The 20,381-nt window shown below is 39.4% G+C and overlaps 2 protein-coding genes across 3 annotated transcripts; one reads left to right on the top strand and one right to left on the bottom strand.

Moving 5' to 3' along the window:
* Positions 1–13,402: 13,402 nt before the first annotated feature.
* Positions 13,403–17,382, top strand: LOC143573892 (nuclear poly(A) polymerase 4-like). 2 transcript variants are annotated; one of them, XM_077058661.1, is made up of 10 exons: positions 13,403–13,564; positions 13,626–13,703; positions 14,830–14,937; positions 15,010–15,072; positions 15,165–15,326; positions 15,394–15,507; positions 15,584–15,976; positions 16,050–16,214; positions 16,300–16,809; positions 16,945–17,382. In XM_077058661.1, exons 1-10 carry the CDS (start codon positions 13,469–13,471, stop codon positions 17,098–17,100), a joined length of 1,845 nt encoding a protein of 614 aa, XP_076914776.1. In that variant the 5' UTR covers positions 13,403–13,468; the 3' UTR covers positions 17,101–17,382. The 2 variants fall into 2 exon arrangements, with proteins under 2 accessions (XP_076914776.1, XP_076914775.1); XM_077058660.1 differs by having other exon boundaries at positions 16,300–16,815.
* Positions 17,383–17,452: 70 nt separating this feature from the next.
* LOC143573893 (auxin-responsive protein IAA18-like) lies at positions 17,453–19,753 on the bottom strand. Its single transcript, XM_077058662.1, has 5 exons — positions 19,514–19,753; positions 18,453–18,742; positions 18,212–18,359; positions 17,738–17,805; positions 17,453–17,661 (listed from the first exon to the last, which is right to left on the bottom strand). The coding sequence occupies exons 1-5, from the start codon at positions 19,735–19,737 to the stop codon at positions 17,639–17,641; spliced, it is 753 nt and encodes a 250-aa protein (XP_076914777.1). The 5' UTR covers positions 19,738–19,753; the 3' UTR covers positions 17,453–17,638.
* Positions 19,754–20,381: the final 628 nt, after the last annotated feature.

Raw genomic sequence — 20,381 nt, 5'->3', positions numbered from 1 at the left:
TAAATTATTATATATAATATATATATATTACCGGAAAAGCAGGGCAGAACAGGGAGGAAGACGGAGGCAGAGAGGGAGGCGGCAGAGAGAGCAAGGAGGAGGACAGGAGAGATTAAGTGTTTTGTGTGTGTAGTGTTAGGAAAATAATACTATTATTTATAGAGAAACCCTAGGGAACACAATCCCTAGAAAAAGGGGAAAAGATCTCAAAAAGTAAAAGATTCCAAAAGCAAAAGATATCAAAAGATATGGCAGCTGCAGAGGCAAGATAAAGCTGTCAGGGAACAGTAAAAAGGCATGGGCGGTTCAGAAAAAGGTACTGGTCAAGCATGGCAAAAGCAGATTCTCAAAAGATTATGTCAGTCACTTTATCTGTCAACCAATGGGGTTGGTGCGCATGCTGCGCCGAAAGTAACTTTTCAGACATAAAGCAGATTAGGTCAACAGCTCAAAAGATAAGACAACACAAAAGCAACGGCTAGATTAAACAGAAGAAAACTCAAAGGGTTCAGCGCGAGAAAGCTCGAGCGCGAAGGCAGACACAGAAGGTCAAGAGAGCGCGAGCGCGAAGGCAGACAGAAACAACCTTAACGCGTCGCGGAAAGAACTTCATTTCTAAGCGCGCCGCGGGAAGAATCACATTTCTTAGCGCGCCGCGGGAGGAACTAAAATTCCTAGCGCGCCGCGGGAAGAACTATAATTCTTCGCGCGTCGAGGGATGAACTACGATACTTAGCGCGCTGCGAGAAGAACTACAATCCTTAGCGCGTCGCGGGAAGAACTACCGTTCTTAGCGCGCTGCGAGAAGAATTACAATTCTTAGCGCGCTGCGAGAAGAGTTCGTCTCGCGTATCGCAGGAACAGATGGTCTTCACGCAGGCTTCCTTGTAAGGGGTCTGGCGCGTGGAGCTGCGCAGACAACCTTAGGCGGGAAGGAACAAAGGACAGCAAAGAGTAAGGAGAGAGAAACAAGGCTTAAGGGCGGGACGGCGACAAGAGGGAAAAGAAGGCGGAAAGAGATAAGAAGGAAGAGGGAGGGGACGGCGGAAAGAAGGAGAGAGAAAGAGGCGGGAAGGAAAATATATTATTATTATTAAAAGTAAAATATAAGTATAAATAAATATTAAATCATAAAAGAAAGAGATCGGATAAGGGAAACGGGTACCTGGGTCGGGTCGGATCGGGGCAGATGTCACAGTCTCCCCTACTTTAAGAAATTTCGTCCCGAAATTTATCTCGAAGTAGGTTGCGCAGAGAACAGGTGCGGGTACTTGATCTTCATTTGATCTTCCCTTTCCCATGTAAACTCGGCTCCGCGCTTGGACTCCCAGCGAACTTTCACGATAGGGATACGACTGCGCTTGGTTTGCTTAACCTCGCGATCCATAATCTCAACAGGCTTCTCAACGAAATGCATAGATTCATCAACTTGAACTTCATCAAGTGGAATGTGAAGGTTCTCGTCAGCTAAACACTTCTTGAGATTGGATACATGGAACGTTGGATGCACATTACTGAGCGCGGGCGGCAGGTCAAGTCTATAGGCAACTTTTCCTACACGCGCGAGAATCTTAAATGGACCAACATAACGAGGAGCAAGCTTACCTTTCTTCCCAAAGCGGACAACACCCTTCCAGGGCGACACCTTGAGGAGAACAAGATCACCAACTTGAAATTCGAGAGGCTTCCGTCTACGATCTGCGTAACTCTTCTGTCGGCTTCTGGCAGTCAGCAGATGATCACGGATCTTGGCGATTTTATCGGTTGTCTCTTGAACAAGTTCGGGTCCTGTGATTTGAGCTTCTCCCACTTCGTTCCAACAAATCGGGGAGCGGCACTTACGACCGTAAAGTGCTTCAAATGGGGCCATACCGATACTGGAATGATAGCTGTTATTATAAGAGAACTCGATCAAAGGCAGGTGCGAATCCCAATTACCTCCAAAATCAAGAACACAAGATCGGAGCATATCCTCAAGAGTTTGAATAGTTCGCTCAGACTGACCGTCAGTCTGAGGATGATATGCCGTACTCATGTCCAAGCGAGTTCCTAGCGCAGATTGGAGAGATTTCCAAAAGCGAGATATAAAACGGCCATCGCGATCGGATATGATGCTCAAAGGAGTACCATGGCGGCAGACAATTTCCTTGACATAAAGCTGCGCGAGTTGCTCAACACGGTAGTTTTCACGAATGGGCAGAAAGTGAGCAGACTTAGTCAAACGATCCACTATTACCCAAATGCTATCATGTTTGCTTGCTGTCAAAGGTAACTTGGTAATAAAGTCCATTGCTATACATTCCCATTTCCACGTAGGAATTTCTGGTTGTTCGAGCAAACCAGATGGGCGTTGGTGTTCAGCTTTCACTTTAGAACAGGTCAGACATCTAGCTACGAACACAGCAATATCCTTTTTCATACCGGGCCACCAATAAGTAATGCGCAAATCCTTGTACATCTTATCAGTGCCAGGATGAATAGAATACCGAGATTTGTGCGCTTCACTCAGGATATCAGCGCGAAGATTCTCATCAAAGGGAATCCAGATGCGATTGAGATAGCAGAGAATTCCACTCAGATTAGGGACAAAGAGTGCTTCCGCGCCACACGCTAACTCGGCGCGAAGGTTACCATTACTGATGGATGCGCGCTGCGCGTCACGAATACGCGATTCAAGGTTGCTTTGAATCGGCGCGAAGTGAAGCTGGGTGCGCGGCAAGATACAGTTAAGCTGGCAGGGTTTTCGGCTGAGCGCGTCGGCTACCACATTAGCCTTACCAGGATGATACCGGATCTCACAATCGTAATCGCTGATGAGTTCGTTCCATCGGCGTTGCCTCATGTTAAGTTCCTTCTGATCAAAGATATGCTGAAGGCTTTTATGGTCAGTGTAGAGGATACACTTAGTGCCATAAAGGTAGTGTCTCCAGATTTTCAAGGCAAAAACAACTGCACCAAGTTCGAGGTCGTGAGTTGTATAATTCTTTTCATGAACCTTGAGTTGCCTTGATGCGTAAGCGATAACCTTGCCTCGTTGCATAAGAACACAACCGAGACCTTGGTTGGAGGCATCGCAGTACACGACAAAATCATCATTACCCTCAGGTAGCGCAAGAACAGGAGCTTCACACAACAATCGCTTGAGCGATAGGAAGGCTTCTTCTTGCTTCGAGCCCCAAATATACGGTTTACCTTTGTGCGTTAGAGCTGTTAAAGGCAAAGCGATCTTTGAGAAGTTCGAAATGAAGCGCCGGTAATAACCAGCTAAGCCCAGAAAGGAACGGATCTCAGAAGGAGAGGATGGCGTAATCCAGTTCTTGATTGCTTCAATTTTGGATGGGTCGACATGAATACCCATCTTGTTCACAACATGGCCAAGAAACTGTACTTCATCAGACCAGAATTCACACTTGGAAAGCTTAGCATAGAGTTGCTCAACTCTAAGCTTTTGCAATACCAATCGGAGATGTTGCTCGTGCTCGGCCTTGGTCTTAGAATACACCAGAACATCATCGATAAACACAATCACGAAACGGTCCAAGAAAGGCCTACACACCCGATTCATTAGATCCATGAAAACGGCGGGTGCGTTGGTTAAACCGAAGGACATGACCAAGAACTCAAAATGGCCATAACGAGTTCGAAAAGCAGTCTTCGGAACATCTTCATCGCGGATGCGCAACTGGTGATAACCAGAGCGGAGATCAATCTTCGAGAAACAAGAGGCACCTTGGAGTTGATCAAAGAGGTCGTCAATACGCGGTAAGAGATACCGGTTTTTAATGGTGAGTTTGTTCAACTCGCGGTAATCAATACACATGCGAAACGATCCATCTTTCTTTTTAACGAACAACACCGGAGCACCCCAGGGCGAAGAGCTAGGGCGAATGAATCCTTTAGCTGTCAACTCTTGAAGTTGGCTTGCCAATTCTTGCATCTCAGCGGGTGCAAGACGATAAGGAGATTTAGCTACGGGGGAAGCACTAGGGACAAGATCAACACGAAACTCGACTTCACGAGCGGGAGGGATACCAGGAAGATCATCAGGAAAAACTTCAGGAAAATCACGCACAACAGGGATATCGCGAAGCTTCTTCTCTTCAGCAGGTTTAACCACATGGGCTAAGAATGCAACACACTTCTTCCGCATGAGCCTTCGGGCTTCGGCGCAAGACATAAGTTTAAGACCGCGGGAGGGTTTCTCGCCGTAAATATGAAGATCACCATTTTCTCGAGGTATGCGAATCATCTTCTTGGCGCAAATAACTTCGGCGCGATTATGCGAGAGCCAGTCCATACCAATAATAACATCAAAGCTTCCAAGAGGCATGGGGATTAGGTCGATCAGAAAATCGTTTTCGTTAAGGTTAAGCGTGCAATCCTTAATCACTGAGTTTATTAAAATAGTTTCGCCATTAGCCAATTCAACTGAAAAATCTTCTTTTAAGTTATCGCGCGGTCGCGCAAGCTTCAGCTCAAAGGCGCGAGAGATAAAACTTCGATCGGCGCCAGTATCAAAAAGTACAGAAGCATAAAATCCGTTAAGTAAAAATGTACCATTAACTACGTCATTATTCGCTTGCGCTTGGTGCGCGGTTATGTTAAAAGCTCGTCCACGCGTTACTTGGTTTGAAATCTGGTTCACCGGATTCGCTTGTGTGATTTGCACTTGTAGCCTTGGGCACGCGTTCCGGAAATGACTGGGATCACCGCAGTTAAAGCACGATCTGGGTCGTGGGTTTTGGTAGGTTGGTTGTGGGTTCTGCGGGTAGACTGGTGGTGTTGGCGCGATTGGATTGGCGAGAGGGACTCTACAGTTTTCTGCAAGGTGACCAGCGCGGCCACATCGGGTACAAAGTCGACATGGGACTTGAGGTGGGTGGTGGAGTCTACAGGTTGGGCAAAAGGGATGGTTTCCTGTGTAAGGTTTCTTAGTTGGCGGGGCAGGGAGTGCTGGATTGGTTAAGGCATAGTTGTGGACTACAGGAGGTGTTGGGTAGGCTGACAGAGGGTTAGGCGCGTAAACTGGAGGTTGGTAGATGGGTTGCTGGACAATGGGCGGGTTGGTAAGCGCATAGGCCTTGCGCCTGCGCTTGAGGTTGTTACGGTTTGAGGGTTCAGGTTTGGTTTCTGTTGGTTCAGGGACAGTTTTGGTAGGTTTGGTCTTCTCAGCTCCCCGCAGGAACAGGGTTCCTGCTCTGACATGGTTGTCGCTGAGCACAGCGGCCAACTCGATGGCGTCAGAGAGGGTAACTGGGTTTCTGGCCCATACAGAATCTTGAATTTCCATGGGGAGGCCCCCAAGGAATTTCTCTATGGCTCGGCGGGAAGGGGTAACAAGGTGAGGGACAAGCAGGCTTAGTTCATGGAAGCGCGTCGCGTACTCGCGCGCTTCACCGCTGTATTGCTTCAAGTTCCAGAATTCTTCCTCCAAGCGCTTAACTTCGTTGGGAGGGCAGAATTCTCGCGTCAGAATTTCCTTGAATTCCTCCCATGTCATGCTAGAAGCAGTTTCTGCGCCACGCGCATGAGCTACTCCATTCCACCATGTAAGCGCTCTAGATTCCAAGACACTGGAAGCATATAGGGTTCGTCTGTCTGAGGGGCATTGGGTGTGGAGGAAAGTGTTTTCTATTTTCTCAAGCCACTGGAGCATCACGGTGGCTCCTTCAAGACCTGTGAACTTTGGAGGGTTACCCGCGTTAAAGGACTTAATGTTGTAAGCAGAGGTGTTGGTATTGTTTTGGCTCAAAGCTTGGGCTATTGCGGCGGCCATTTCCTGGGAACGTTGCTGTCTACGCATGCGCGAGGCTTCTCTTCTCTGAAATCGGCGAGATAGCGGAGGCATTCTATAAAAGTTTTAATTTTAGTTAATATCTTGGTTTTATCGCAAAGTATAACTTTATAAAGCTTGGTTTCGCAGAGTTAGATACTATCAAAAGTTAAAGTAGATTAAATGACCCTAAATGCAGACTTAATAAAGGTAACAAATTCGAATCAAGAATCGACAATTCATGTATCACCATGACTTTCCGAATTCCCAATTTAAAATATACGAGCAAACGAGTATTGGAGATTGACGATTCATGTATCACCATGACTTTTCAATCTTCAATATAAAACATACAAGAAAATGAGTATTGGAGGTTGACAATTCATGTATCACCATGACTTTTCAAGTCTCCAACCTCAGAACATAATCGTAAATGGAAATTGAAAATCAACTATTCATGTATCACCATGACTTTTCGGATTTTCAAATCCAACAATCGAACATGTAAGTAAAATCAATAAAAATCGAAATTCAACAAAAATCGAAATATCGCGAAATAAAACATAAAATCATATACTGCGCAAGCGCGAGCATATTCATAAATAACGAGTAATTAACAATAAGCGCGCAAACATGAGATTTCTCTCATGCGCGAGAAGGGACTCTTAGGTATTTTAGGCCGTTACGTCTAACCACCTATCCTAAAGTCAACGAGCTCTGATACCAATCTGTAACACCCCGACCAAAGGCGGATTATACATCGGGGCGCCACATATTGTTTCATTACTCGTGACACTATTGGGTGTCAATATTTAATAAATACATTCATTCGCGCACGCGCAAAGCAAAAATAAGATAACATAAATCATCATAAATCAATATATTATAAACCATAATATTCGAACAGCAATAACTTGTCTTGATACATTTTAATCTAGGTCAAAAATAAAGAAAACTTCCTACGTGTCCACAAGCTCCAAAACAGCTACTGCAAACCTGAACATGTGTTAAAATAAAACGTCAAACACTTGCGTGTTGGTGAGAAATCAAGTTTAATACAATACATAGATAACAATAAATCTGCGCGCAACATGTGTATGTCTGGTTTTTCAACAAGGGTGTAATCTGATCGGGACCAACTCTAAGATTCATAAGACTGCCAGTGCTCACAATTGAGCTCACAAACAAGACAAACTGTGCATGTGTAAACAAAAGAGAAAATCATAAACGATAGTTCTCCCGTGTTCATCTAATGGTACCATGAAAACTGCGGAATAGACCGACAAGACGGTTAATGATCCACACATACAAATAAACAGCCAAGTCTACGTCCTCAACACATGGGATACTGCGCGACTAAAGTTCATAAACAAGTTTAAGACTCTAAGTTTGTATGAACACATGAACATCCCAAAACATTAAAAGCAAAAAGGGATTAGGTACGAGATTACTCACTTGATAAACGATGCGGTGTAAGATAAAGCAAGAACCAACTTTAAACAAGCACAAGTTAACCTATAAATAAGATTATTGTTTTAATGATTTGTTTTAAGTCTTGATTATAAGTTAGCATAATTAATAAGTAAATTATTATATATAATATATATATATTACCGGAAAAGCAGGGCAGAACAGGGAGGAAGACGGAGGCAGAGAGGGAGGCGGCAGAGAGAGCAAGGAGGAGGACAGGAGAGATTAAGTGTTTTGTGTGTGTAGTGTTAGGAAAATAATACTATTATTTATAGAGAAACCCTAGGGAACACAATCCCTAGAAAAAGGGGAAAAGATCTCAAAAAGTAAAAGATTCCAAAAGCAAAAGATATCAAAAGATATGGCAGCTGCAGAGGCAAGATAAAGCTGTCAGGGAACAGTAAAAAGGCATGGGCGGTTCAGAAAAAGGTACTGGTCAAGCATGGCAAAAGCAGATTCTCAAAAGATTATGTCAGTCACTTTATCTGTCAACCAATGGGGTTGGTGCGCATGCTGCGCCGAAAGTAACTTTTCAGACATAAAGCAGATTAGGTCAACAGCTCAAAAGATAAGACAACACAAAAGCAACGGCTAGATTAAACAGAAGAAAACTCAAAGGGTTCAGCGCGAGAAAGCTCGAGCGCGAAGGCAGACACAGAAGGTCAAGAGAGCGCGAGCGCGAAGGCAGACAGAAACAACCTTAACGCGTCGCGGAAAGAACTTCATTTCTAAGCGCGCCGCGGGAAGAATCACATTTCTTAGCGCGCCGCGGGAGGAACTAAAATTCCTAGCGCGCCGCGGGAAGAACTATAATTCTTCGCGCGTCGAGGGATGAACTACGATACTTAGCGCGCTGCGAGAAGAACTACAATCCTTAGCGCGTCGCGGGAAGAACTACCGTTCTTAGCGCGCTGCGAGAAGAATTACAATTCTTAGCGCGCTGCGAGAAGAGTTCGTCTCGCGTATCGCAGGAACAGATGGTCTTCACGCAGGCTTCCTTGTAAGGGGTCTGGCGCGTGGAGCTGCGCAGACAACCTTAGGCGGGAAGGAACAAAGGACAGCAAAGAGTAAGGAGAGAGAAACAAGGCTTAAGGGCGGGACGGCGACAAGAGGGAAAAGAAGGCGGAAAGAGATAAGAAGGAAGAGGGAGGGGACGGCGGAAAGAAGGAGAGAGAAAGAGGCGGGAAGGAAAATATATTATTATTATTAAAAGTAAAATATAAGTATAAATAAATATTAAATCATAAAAGAAAGAGATCGGATAAGGGAAACGGGTACCTGGGTCGGGTCGGATCGGGGCAGATGTCACAGCAGAGACGTTGGTTAGAACTTCTAAAAGATTACGACGCTATCATACAGTATCATCCGGGGAAGGCAAACGTTGTAGCCGATGCTCTTAGTCGGAAGAGTTCCGGAGCGATAAATTCTTTTCAGCTGCAACCTCATATCCTCAATGATCTGGATAGATTGGGTATTGGTCTCCATTTTGGTGATACCAATGGATATCTAGCCAGATTTCATATTGAGCCTGATCTAATTTCTCGAATCAAGAGTGCGCAATATGAAGACGGAGAAATTTTGGCAATTATGCAGAATTTGGAGGTTGGTAAACAGTCAGAATTCAGAGAAGACGAACATGGCGTAGTTTGGTGTGGAAAACGGTTATGTGTTCCTAGCGATTCCACCCTACGGGAGTCGTTGTTAGCTGAGGCTCACAGTTCACCGTTCTCAATCCACCCCGGATCCACAAAGATGTATCGGGATCTTCGTCAACATTTTTGGTGGAGCGGTATGAAAGAGGACGTGGCCAGTTATGTCAGCAGATGCCTTACTTGTCAGCAAGTTAAAACTGAGCATCAAAGAGCTGGGGGTTTACTTCAGACACTTGACATTCCGGTATGGAAGTGGGATGATATCTCAATGGATTTTATTACCGGACTACCTAAAACGTTCAAAATAAATGATGCTATTTGGGTTGCAGTCGATCGTTTGTCAAAATCGGCCCACTTTCTTCCGATTCAAAAAGGATTCTCAGTCAGTAAGTTATCCGACATTTTTACTCGAGAGATTGTGAGACTCCATGGCACCCCCGTCTCTATTGTTTGTGATCGAGACCCACGTTTCACTTCGCGCTTTTGGAAGGGGTTGCAGGCCGCATGGGGTACTAGATTGAGATTCAGTACCGCGTTTCATCCTCAGACTGACGGTCAGTCAAAACGTACCATTCAGACACTCGAAGATATGCTTCGAGCATGTGCTTTAGAGTGGAGTGGAAACTGGGACGAGTATTTAAGTCTGGTTGAGTTTGCCTAAAATAATAGTTGGCAAGCTAGCATCGGTATGGCGCCATTCGAGCTTTTATATGGTCGTAAGTGTAGAGCCCCTAATTGTTGGGATGAGGTTGGTGAGAAAATTATTGAAGGGCCCGAGTTGGTACAGATTACAAATGAGAAAGTTACCATTGCTCGTGAGAAGCTAAAAGAGGCTCAGAGTCGACAGAAGAGCTATGCAGACCGACATCGTCGAGCTTTGGAATTTAATGTCGGTGATCGGGTATTCTTGCGAGTTTCACCTTGTAGAGGCGTTCAACGTTTTGGAATCAAGGGAAAACTTAGCCCAAGATTCATCGGACCGTTTGAAATTCTTGAAAGAGTTGGCGAAGTCTCTTATCGTTTGGCTTTACCACCTCAGTTATCTCATGTGCATAGGGTCTTTCACGTATCTCTTCTTAGGGGGTATAATTATCACCCGTTACATGTTGTTACCTATCCGCTCCATCTGATTCGCGAGGATTTATCTGTTGAAGAAGAACCTGAAGCTATTCTTGATCGTCAAGAACGCATTATGCGCAAGAAAACTATTTCGTTCGTTAAAATTCTTTGGAAGAACCATTCTGAACGAGAAGCTACTTGGGAAATGGAGGATACTATTCGTTCCCAATATCCGTATTTATTTTCATTTTAGCAGTTGGTGATTTCAGTTTGGATGGTTTTGACTTCATATGAATTCTGTTTTATATGTCCCAATATTTGCTTCTGAGACTTTGAAATTGTCATATCTGAATTTATGAAAGTTTAAGTTTGTTTCGTTTCCGTAATATCCGAAAGTATGTGTCACCGTCTTACAATTTCGAGGATGAAATTTTTTTAGGGGAGTATAATTATAATAACCCAAATATAAAGATAACAAATAAACTATATTAATAAATAGGATTATTATTAATTAAGGTGTGGTTGTGAATTTAATATAAGTATTTGAAATTTGAGATTTTGTGATTTGATCAACTAATATTAAACAAAATGATACAGATGCATATTATGATTTGAATTTCGAATAGGAGGAGAAATCTAAAAGATATATAGTATTATTAAATCAAGTATAAATCGTATAGCTATACTGGATCAATAATATTAGATCAAGACTAATTAATAACCCATTCAGCCTCTTCAAACTAAACACTGGATATTTTGGCAAATATGTTTCGTGCGTTATCCGTATCCCCGACGATCGACGGTGTATAAAGCTTCAAATCAAACTTCACAAAACCATACCAACTTTTGCTTACTCTCTGCCTCACCACCACATCACACCATCACCCTAAATTAGCCTCGCAACGAAGATTGTCCGCCATCACAGTGCCGCCAACGGCTGCTGCAAATCAGACGACAATCGGCAACTGCCGCAAGCCAGACGCCACCGGTGCCTTCGTTAGTTCGCATCTAGTTCGGTGACAAATTTCGGGCACCGCCACTCGTTTCTGTTTCTCTCAAGTACCGACCGCCGTTTTTCCCTCCTCGAGTAAGTCACCGTAACGCATCGCATACCACCACCGTTCAAGTTCCGCCTACGATCTGTTCTGTTCTGTCGAGAGGAACCGGTTAAGTCACTATCACATTTACGTACATCACCGACATGTTCGAAAACTAAGGTAACCGTCCGCTCCTTTTCTTTTGGTTCGTACACCTAATTAAGTCGTTCGGATGAGATCGTTGATTCGTTCATGTGATGGATAACGTTGTTTAATTAGAAACTCTATTTAAATTGGTATGTATAATGCATGCATGTCATTAAAGATAGGAGGACAAGAGTTTCTATATGCATAAAGTTAACTTAAGCACCATAATAATAAATATGAATGGCTTTACAGCCACTATGTATAACTTAAAATCAAATCTGAGAAGTTAGGAATTTAAAATGATAAATTAAATTTTGAAAGTTTTTGTGATCATAGGTAAATAATAGTTTTGGTCAGTTACTTTATTCATAATATTCCCTTATAATGAAGATGAGATTTAAAATTCAACATTTACATATTAGTACTTATTTTTGGTAGCTCTAACGATATTTAAATAACCACCGAAACAAGCCTATGGTTAAACAAGTTTTCTTATGGATTCTTAAAGTGTCTTCCCGGGAAAAATCAACGAATCATCCATCGTAATTATGCGAGTATATCTAAAATAAAATGTGAATAAACCGTAGGTTCTCATAATTATTGAAGACAGGCCAACTTTTTTTACTTTTACATAATAATTAAGGTACGGATTCTGTTTCTTGTTACTTCATAGTACGGTTTCTGTTTTTGTTACTCTTAGTATTAATTATAGTCCGCTACTTTGTTGTACGGATTCTGTTTTTCTTCACTCATAGTATTGGTTCTAGTCCATTTTATATTCGATGTCCGTCACTTCGTAGTGCGGATTTTTGTTATCTAGTTCGGTTTATTCGTATGATATGGTTATATTAATTTTATAGCATGCAATAGGTTATATATATTTTGAATTCATTATTGCATGTTCCTGTTTAAATATCTTTTAGTTATACGACTTTAGTTCGGTACTCTGTTACCCGAGCATTTCTGACTTGTCGTTGGGGCGTCAACGACATGGCACTTATCGTGATAGTGCGTAATCAAGGTTCACGGCGTCTCTGAAAGTACTCATGTAGTACCTTGGCCACTTAGAGCGTATAGATCGATCTTAGCTCCGACTCCTGACTCCTGACTTCTGTTTGAGATGGAACAATGTGTGCACGCCACCCACACCGTCTCCTTGGTGCATGGACTAGCTAGCTGTGTACCCCTCTGTTTAGGCTCTGGTTGCTTCCGTATTACACGACCTATTTATTTTAACATCATCGTCGTGTATTTTAGTAATTATATTTTGTTTCGCTGTATTTCTGGTCCGTTTTGATATGTGTATATGCATTTGGTTAAATTTGAGTATATTCAGATTACGTCCCGATCGTGTATCGGATTATGTTTCGCATTTAATTATAGTTCGGTCTAAAACGTGGTTTTATATCCGCAATAGTTTCAGTTTTATTTCAGTATGTGTTTTGTCTTATGTATGCCTTTACCTGTACTATTGTTCTCTCCGTTACTGGGCAATTTTTGGCTCAGCCGTATTTCCTTGTTTGTGTCTGTCTTATTTGCTAACAGGTAATTCGGGAAATCGGGGAGATCAGTGATGAGAGTAAAATGAAGCTCAAGAATAAGGACTTGATTTAATTTTCTTTTATTTAAGCATTTAATAAATTTGACTTAGAATTTCTTTCAGTGTTTTTAACTCTTTTGGTTGCCATGGGATTCTTTTCATTTCGTTTAAATGGTTTTTGTTTGGTCAATGATATCTGTAATAGTGATACGTCTGCCTGCTCCGGGTTGGGGTGTTACATTTATAATATACTTTTCATTTTTATATATTTAAGTACAAACACAATTTTACCAGAAATTGGCTCGAAACACCTGACTTTAGTTGGAATCATCAATTTTGCCATAATCTCGTCAGAAAAGACCGAATAAGTCCGACTTGTCCTGATTTTGAATAAATTTAACCATTAACCGATTAACCCAAAATTAATCAATAGGACGTATAGACTAACAATTAATCACGAATTAATCGATGCCTAGTAGAGATTTTTACAACAATATTGATTAACCATACTCGAGGGACTAGTTTTATAAACAAATAAAGATAAGACGGTGGGAAAAAAAATCAAATAGTATATTAATTAATAATATTAATTTTATTACACTTTCATACTTGAATTCCAATTTCGGTTATTATTAATATTAATAATATTAGTTTCTTGAGATCCACGTTCCCATTACCCCCAATTATCTCTCTTTAGGGTTTATAACACAACACTGTATCTTAATTCCTTCAAATCACACATACATAAAATATTCAAGTGTTATTGTCTCAATTAATTAATTAATTAACAATGGAGGGTGGTTTACGATCGCATGGGGTTACCAATCCGTTATCGTTAGCCGGACCATCTGAAGCCGATTTACTCAGAACCCAGAAACTAAATAAGGTATTATTATTATTATTATTATTTGTTTGTTTGTGTAATTAATTGAGTATTTGTTTTTAAGTTTTTGAATGATGCTGGATTGTATGAAAGTGAAGAAGAAGCTGATAAGAGAGTAGAGGTTTTAGCAAGAATTAAACAGGTTTGTGTGTTTTAATTAACTTATTATTATTATTATTATTATGAACCGAACAGAATGTTTTATTTAATAAACGAACGAACATGAAAAATATCGGTGGGATATCGGTAATCTTAATATCATGTAAAATTTATATATATAGCAATTTAACACTAATAATTCAGTATAGACTCCTACCATTAACAAATTATTAACCTTTTGCAAATTGCAAAAAACTAACAATCGTAGCAAGTAAGAATTGATTAAGATTTAAAACACTAATATTGAACACTAAAAGTTGATAATTAAGACTTAAAACATTGATAGCAGGAATATCGGTGATATATCAGTCAAATCTTAGTCCAATATCGGTCAATATCGTTGATATTATCGGTACCGATATTCTGACTTATATATCGCCAAGGGACCGATAACTGATATATCGGTGATATCGACTGCATAGCGCGTATGTTTGTTTAAGTTTTATTAAATACATAAGAAGTTATATTTGTATAAATATAAACATCTTGATCATTGTTGTCAATAGTGCTCGCTATAGCGAATAACGCAGCGTAGCGTTAAGTGGTCTGTAGCGACATAATAGGGTGAGATAGTAATCATAATCATTTTTTTTAATTCTATTAGTTTTGTGATGGTATTTATTGATTATAGTCGCTATTTTGGTGGAGTACTTCAATGTAAAACATTTAACAAAAAAATGTAATATCTTATCGCTAAACATCAAATAGTGCCTGCTATTTCATTGCTATTGCTACTTAGCGTATAGGTAGGTTGTCGTTATTCACATCTATTTGCTATTGACAACTATGATCTTGATGATCATTCACGAAGTTTGTGTTTCTTAATGCTATAACCTATGTTCGTTTTTGTTTGGTCAATATGTTTGTTTGTGTTTGTTCTGTTCGTCTAAGTTTGCCTGTTAATGTTTGTTTACATTCGTGAACTTTTCGGTTAGGTTTTAAACGAATGCATGAACTTGTTCATTTATTTAATGAATGAACATAAATAAAAAACAAAATGCGTTCGGTCACATGTTCGTGTTTGGTTAAAGTTAAGTCAACGAAGACGAACATGTCTTTCTTCGTGTTCGCTTGGTTTGTTTATTGGCCTAAAAATGTGTTTTGTATAGATTGTGGTGGATTGGGTGAAGCAACTTACTCGTATCCGAGGGTACACTGATCAGATGGTTGAGGATGCAAATGCTGTTATATTTACTTTTGGATCATATCGGCTCGGGGTAAGTTTTAGTAAATAATAATTAAAAAAAATATTTAGTAATCAGTTATGTAATCTCAAACTTTGGTGGTAGGTTCATGGTCCCGGGGCAGACATTGACACATTGTGTGTCGGGCCTTCTTATGTGAATCGAGATGTGAGTTCTTATAGTTTAAATAGTTTCATCACGTGATTGAATTAGATTATGCGTACACTTTTTACTCATGCTGGTTATTTAATATTTATTAGGAGGATTTCTTCTTTGTGTTGCACGGGATATTATCGGCAATGGAGGAAGTTACTGAACTTCAACCGATTTCGGATGCTCACGTTCCGGTTATGAAGTTCAAATTTGATGGAATATCTATTGATCTCCTTTATGCTAGTATTTCACTTTTGGTTGTCCCGGATGTAAGTTTTTGTTCATGGTTTTCGTGATGAAAATTAGTGTTTTGACTAAACATATATCTTTTAACAGAATCTAGACATCTCGGATGTTTCTGTATTGTATGATGTTGACGAACCGACAGTTAGGAGCCTTAACGGTTGCAGGGTTGCTGATCAGATTCTTAAACATGTTCCCAATGTCGAGGTGTGGTTTTATTTTTTCAGATTTGACTTTGACCGACTTATCTAGACTCTTTTTGAATTATATAATTATTTTTTAGCATTTCCGTACAACACTTTGTTGCTTAAAGTATTGGGCCAAAAAGCGTGGCGTTTATTCAAACGTGACTGGATTTCTTGGTGGTGTGAATTGGGCTCTTCTGGTTGCGCGGATTTGTCAGTTTTATCCAAATGCCATACCGAGTATGCTCGTGTCAAGGTTTTTCAGGGTTTACACTCAGTGGCGGTGGCCAAATCCAGTTATGTTATGTGAAAAAGAAGAAGAGGAGCTAGGATTTGCTGTGTGGGATCCGCGTAGGTACTACAGGGACCGCACTCATATTATGCCGATCATCACTCCTGCATACCCCTGCATGAATTCTAGCTATAACGTCTCCACTAGCACACTTCGTGTCATGACCGAACAATTTCAGTTTGGAAATAGAATATGCGAGGTATCATAGTTATTATCTGTTTAAGGTCTTTTGTTTACGTTGATCATTGATCTTTGATCGTTGATATCTTCAGGCAATAGAACTTAACAGAGCCAAGTGGTCTGCATTGTTTCAACCGTATATGTTTTTCGAAGGCTACAGAAACTATCTTCAGGTCGATATTGTTGCTGCGAATACCGATGATTTACGTTCGTGGAAAGGTTGGGTTGAATCTCGTTTGAGACAGTTGACTTTGATGGTAATGTGTCTTAATTCCATTGGCTGTCTTTTTCTTTGACTGTTTTGACTTTTTATTTTAAAGTTTTGGTTTGAAACTTTTATAGATTGAGCGGGACACGATGGGGAAACTGCAGTGCCATCCGTACCCACATGATTATTCTGATCCGTTAAGGCCATGCTCTCACAGTGCTTTCTTCATGGGATTACAGAGGAAACAAGATGAAGTGATTCACGAAGGTCAACAGTTTGACATTCGTGGGACCGTTGATGAGTTTAGGCAATCGGTTGGTATGTACTCGTTTTGGGTACCTGGGATGGATATCTACGTGTCGCATGTGCGTAAAAGACAGATCCCGTTATACGTGTTTCCAAACGGTCATAAACGTACCCCGCCATCCGATCCATCAAGTCAACGTCCATCCAATGAGGATTCTAGAAAGAGAAAAGATAATGGGACACGTGTGGAAGAAACCGAGCAGCATCACAAAAGGAAGGCGCTAAGTCCACAGAACCGGGATTCGGTTTCTCCGGTTATCGTAAACCATTCGTGCGAGATTCAAGAAACCAAGATGGTGAACGCGTGTGGTAACAGTCAAGTGTTTGAAGCTGTTGAGGTTGTGGTTATGGTTATTTAAATTCTTATTTATTGTGTTAGTTAAACCAATGGTAAGAAGCATAAAGGGTGTGGTAACATGGTTTTTCTAACATTTGATTTGTGGCTGTTTTTTTTTCTTTTTGATATTGTGAAGTCAAAGGTGGAAGTGGAGACGGTACTAAATTCAAGACTGAAAGCAGCCGACTTGGAGCAGAAAACAGTTATGAGGCAAGTGTTGTATAGTTTTATTATTGTTTTAGTTGAAATTTACCTCGGTTTCGTATGGTTTCATTTCTATGTTTCAGGTTAGGCGTGACATCGACGGCTTGAAACGGAAGATAGATTATGTGTTGGTAGAGAACAGAAGCCAGAAGTTATGGTAAGTAGTAACGCTGTTTGGTTGTTTGTCTGGCCATGATTGTTTTCTGCACAGTAAGCTGATGGATGGATGGAAGTTTAAGGTAGTTAAAAGTTGTTTTGATCTTTGATGTAAATGTTTTGGTTAGGATGATGAGTGCTAATTTGGTAGTTTTGTAGCTTTGATACAACAGTCTTAATATTAGTGTGCTTTTATATGGATGTGTCATGTGTTTGTGTCATTTATGATTAGATATTGAAAGTTAGAACTAGAAGCATTGGAATAATAATAATAATAATAACAATAATAAAGATCTAAACTTGTTATTATCACAAGTTTTAAACACAAATCTGAAAATTTGGTCAGAAAAACCAATTTTACATATTGATTCTTCCAATCAAAACATAACACAATAGCCTCTTCTCATTCCCACATCATATAAACAGAAGACTGCTACAAAACATGTACCACTTAAAACCATCATCAAACTTTACTCGTCTTGCTTATTTCCCACTGCAAAAAACCATAAAAAAATCACTGAAGTGACAAAACAAATAAACAACTTTTAAAGATGTTAAAGTTTACTTACAACGTGATATGTTAGAAATTTCGGAACTCTTTATCACGCGCAGCCTCTTAACCGAAGAAACAAACATGCTGCAAAACACATGTCAAGAATAAATATTCAATAATGGACACACTTGCATTAATTTATAAGAAGACAGGTTAGTTAAATGAGTTGTCATTATAAAGCATCATCCTGATCTAGATTTCTATGTTTAAAGGAAGCAAAGTTGTATACAACAAGCATCTTATATTCTTATGTGTATATAATATTATTAATAAAAGGAATGATATGTAAGTGTGATGGAGGAATCTAAGTGCAGACAAAACCAAAAAAGAGTTAAATGTTCTTTTAGACTTATGTGGGCACAAGAGAGAGATGGAACAACTTCTTGCATATTATAAAAGTGGACAATAAGACAATAATAAAGATATAAAAGTTAACAACTTAGTTGTGACATATTGCATAAATATTATTATTTAGTTATGAGATGCTTACTGCCATGGCACATCCCCAACAAGCATCCTGTCCCCTTCATTATCCTCATATACTAAAGTATATTCTCCATTTCCATCTAACAAACCGGTAATCGGTTTTTCGTGTTCATGATTACCACTAACTCGAGATCCGGATGTATCATTTTGAGCTGCGTAAACACGTTTGACAAGTCAGTAACCTTAAAAAATTAACTTAATAAAAAAAGTGCTAAATTCATTTTCATATATGCTTTAATATTAACCTGCAAGAAGTCCTCTAAAGAGTTGATCGACCGCAACCGAAAGCTTTTCATAGGTGTCATAAGCGTTAAGATCAACTTTTCTACCGATCGGAACACCGTTCATATTGATCTTCACAAAGAACCCTTTTTGGCAATTGTTCACCGTCTTTTCATTCGGAACAACGTTGTTCGAAACAACAGCATTTTGAGAATCCGAAACAAGAGCCTGTTTTGAGCTGCTGCTTGCAATATTCTTCCTAAATGACCGAATTGGAGGCCATCCCACAACTGGTGCAGGTGTAGGTGCACTTCTTCAAGATTTCAAGATTTTCAAAATACTAAAAGTTAGAATCAAGATTCACTCAAATTTGCTAAAATGATTATTTTTTTATTAAATCCCATGAAAATTACAACTAAAATTAATGAATATGTGGTTATTTTCTTCAAGATTGTCCAGATACCAAAAGTTAAAATCAAGAATCACTCAAATTTGCCAAAATAATAATAATATTTTTTTAGAAAATCATATGAAGACTACAACTGAAGTTAATGAGTCTGGTTATTTTCTTCAAGATTGTCCAAATACCATTGGTTAAATTCAAGAATCACTCAAATAAGCTAAAAGTATTATTTTTTCAGAAAATCCCATGAAAATTACCAAAAGGTCCAAAAGTTAAAAATCAAGAATAACTGAAATTTGCTAAAAAGATCAAATTTTTAAAAAAGCCCATGAAATTTACAGCTAAAATTAATGAATCTGTGGTTGTTAAAAGACTGGTGGTACACCCATGATACTGCAAAATTTTAATGACAGATAAGATTTAGAAAATCAGGCAGCAGAGTACCACCACCATTAGTGTCCAAACAAAACAAAACAAGAATACATGAGTCGGTGAGTTTCCCAAAAATATGAAACAGATACATACAAAGAAAAATATAAACAAAAAAGATATGAAATCCAAATTAGTGCAGAAGTGTGTGTGCAGAGAGAGAATACATGAAATTTCTTTTTGTTTACTTTTGCTTACATGCATGGACAATGAAATTACAAATCTTTCACATTTTTTTAAAAAAAAATGTACCTTTTCTGAGATGCTTTTTGTGGTGATTTGTAGTTCTTTTGTGCATCTGTAACAGACCAATCTTCAACACCAGGTGGACCAAGCCTTAATTCTAGCTTCTTTTCATCTCCAAGATTATGATCATCTTCTTTCTTTGCAAACCAGTTTCTCTCATCAGGGATCAGATTATTCAAATCCAGCAGTTGAGGATGCATCTCTTCTTTTCTTGAATACCCTCCATCCATTTTGACTTTTTGTTTAAAAAAATTCAAGATTTTAGAAAATCAACAAAACCCATCACCAAAACATCAAGAAAAATATAAAACTTATATAAAAAAAATACAATCTTGATTTTTAACTGGTTTAACAAAAAATAGCTGCTTCAAGAAAAACCCTATGAAATCAATTAATATTAAAAACCCAACCCCAGAATATTAAACAAAATATAAAAATAAAATCTTGATTTACCTGGTTTGAACAGAAGTGAACAAAAGCCTGCTGCTTTCTTTATCTTTTTTGCTTCAACAAACCTGTAACATGTACTAAAAACCTATAAAATCAATTAATATAACAAACCCAAGTCCAGAACATTAAAATAAAAATAAAATCTTGATTACCTGGTTGAACAAAGGTAGCTGCTTTCTTTGTCTTTTATGCTTCAAGAAACCTGTAAGATGTAATAAAACCCTATAAAATCAATTAATATAACAAACCCATCTGCAGAACATTAAACAAAAGATAAAATTTAAATAAAAATACAATCTTGACTTACCTGGTTTGAACAAAAGCCAGCTGCTTTCTGTCTTTTTAGCTTCAAGAAACCTGCAAGATGTAATAAAAACCTATAAAATCAATTAATATAACAAACTTAACTACATAACATTAAATA

This window comes from Bidens hawaiensis, unplaced genomic scaffold (genome assembly GCF_021521415.1).
Source record: "Bidens hawaiensis isolate Kalapana, Puna unplaced genomic scaffold, B.hawaiensis_p1.1 tig00026670_1, whole genome shotgun sequence".
NCBI classification, from domain to species: domain Eukaryota; kingdom Viridiplantae; phylum Streptophyta; class Magnoliopsida; order Asterales; family Asteraceae; genus Bidens; species Bidens hawaiensis.
The sequence above is the reverse complement of the archived record's forward strand: the minus strand, read 5'-3'. Positions and strand labels throughout refer to the sequence as shown.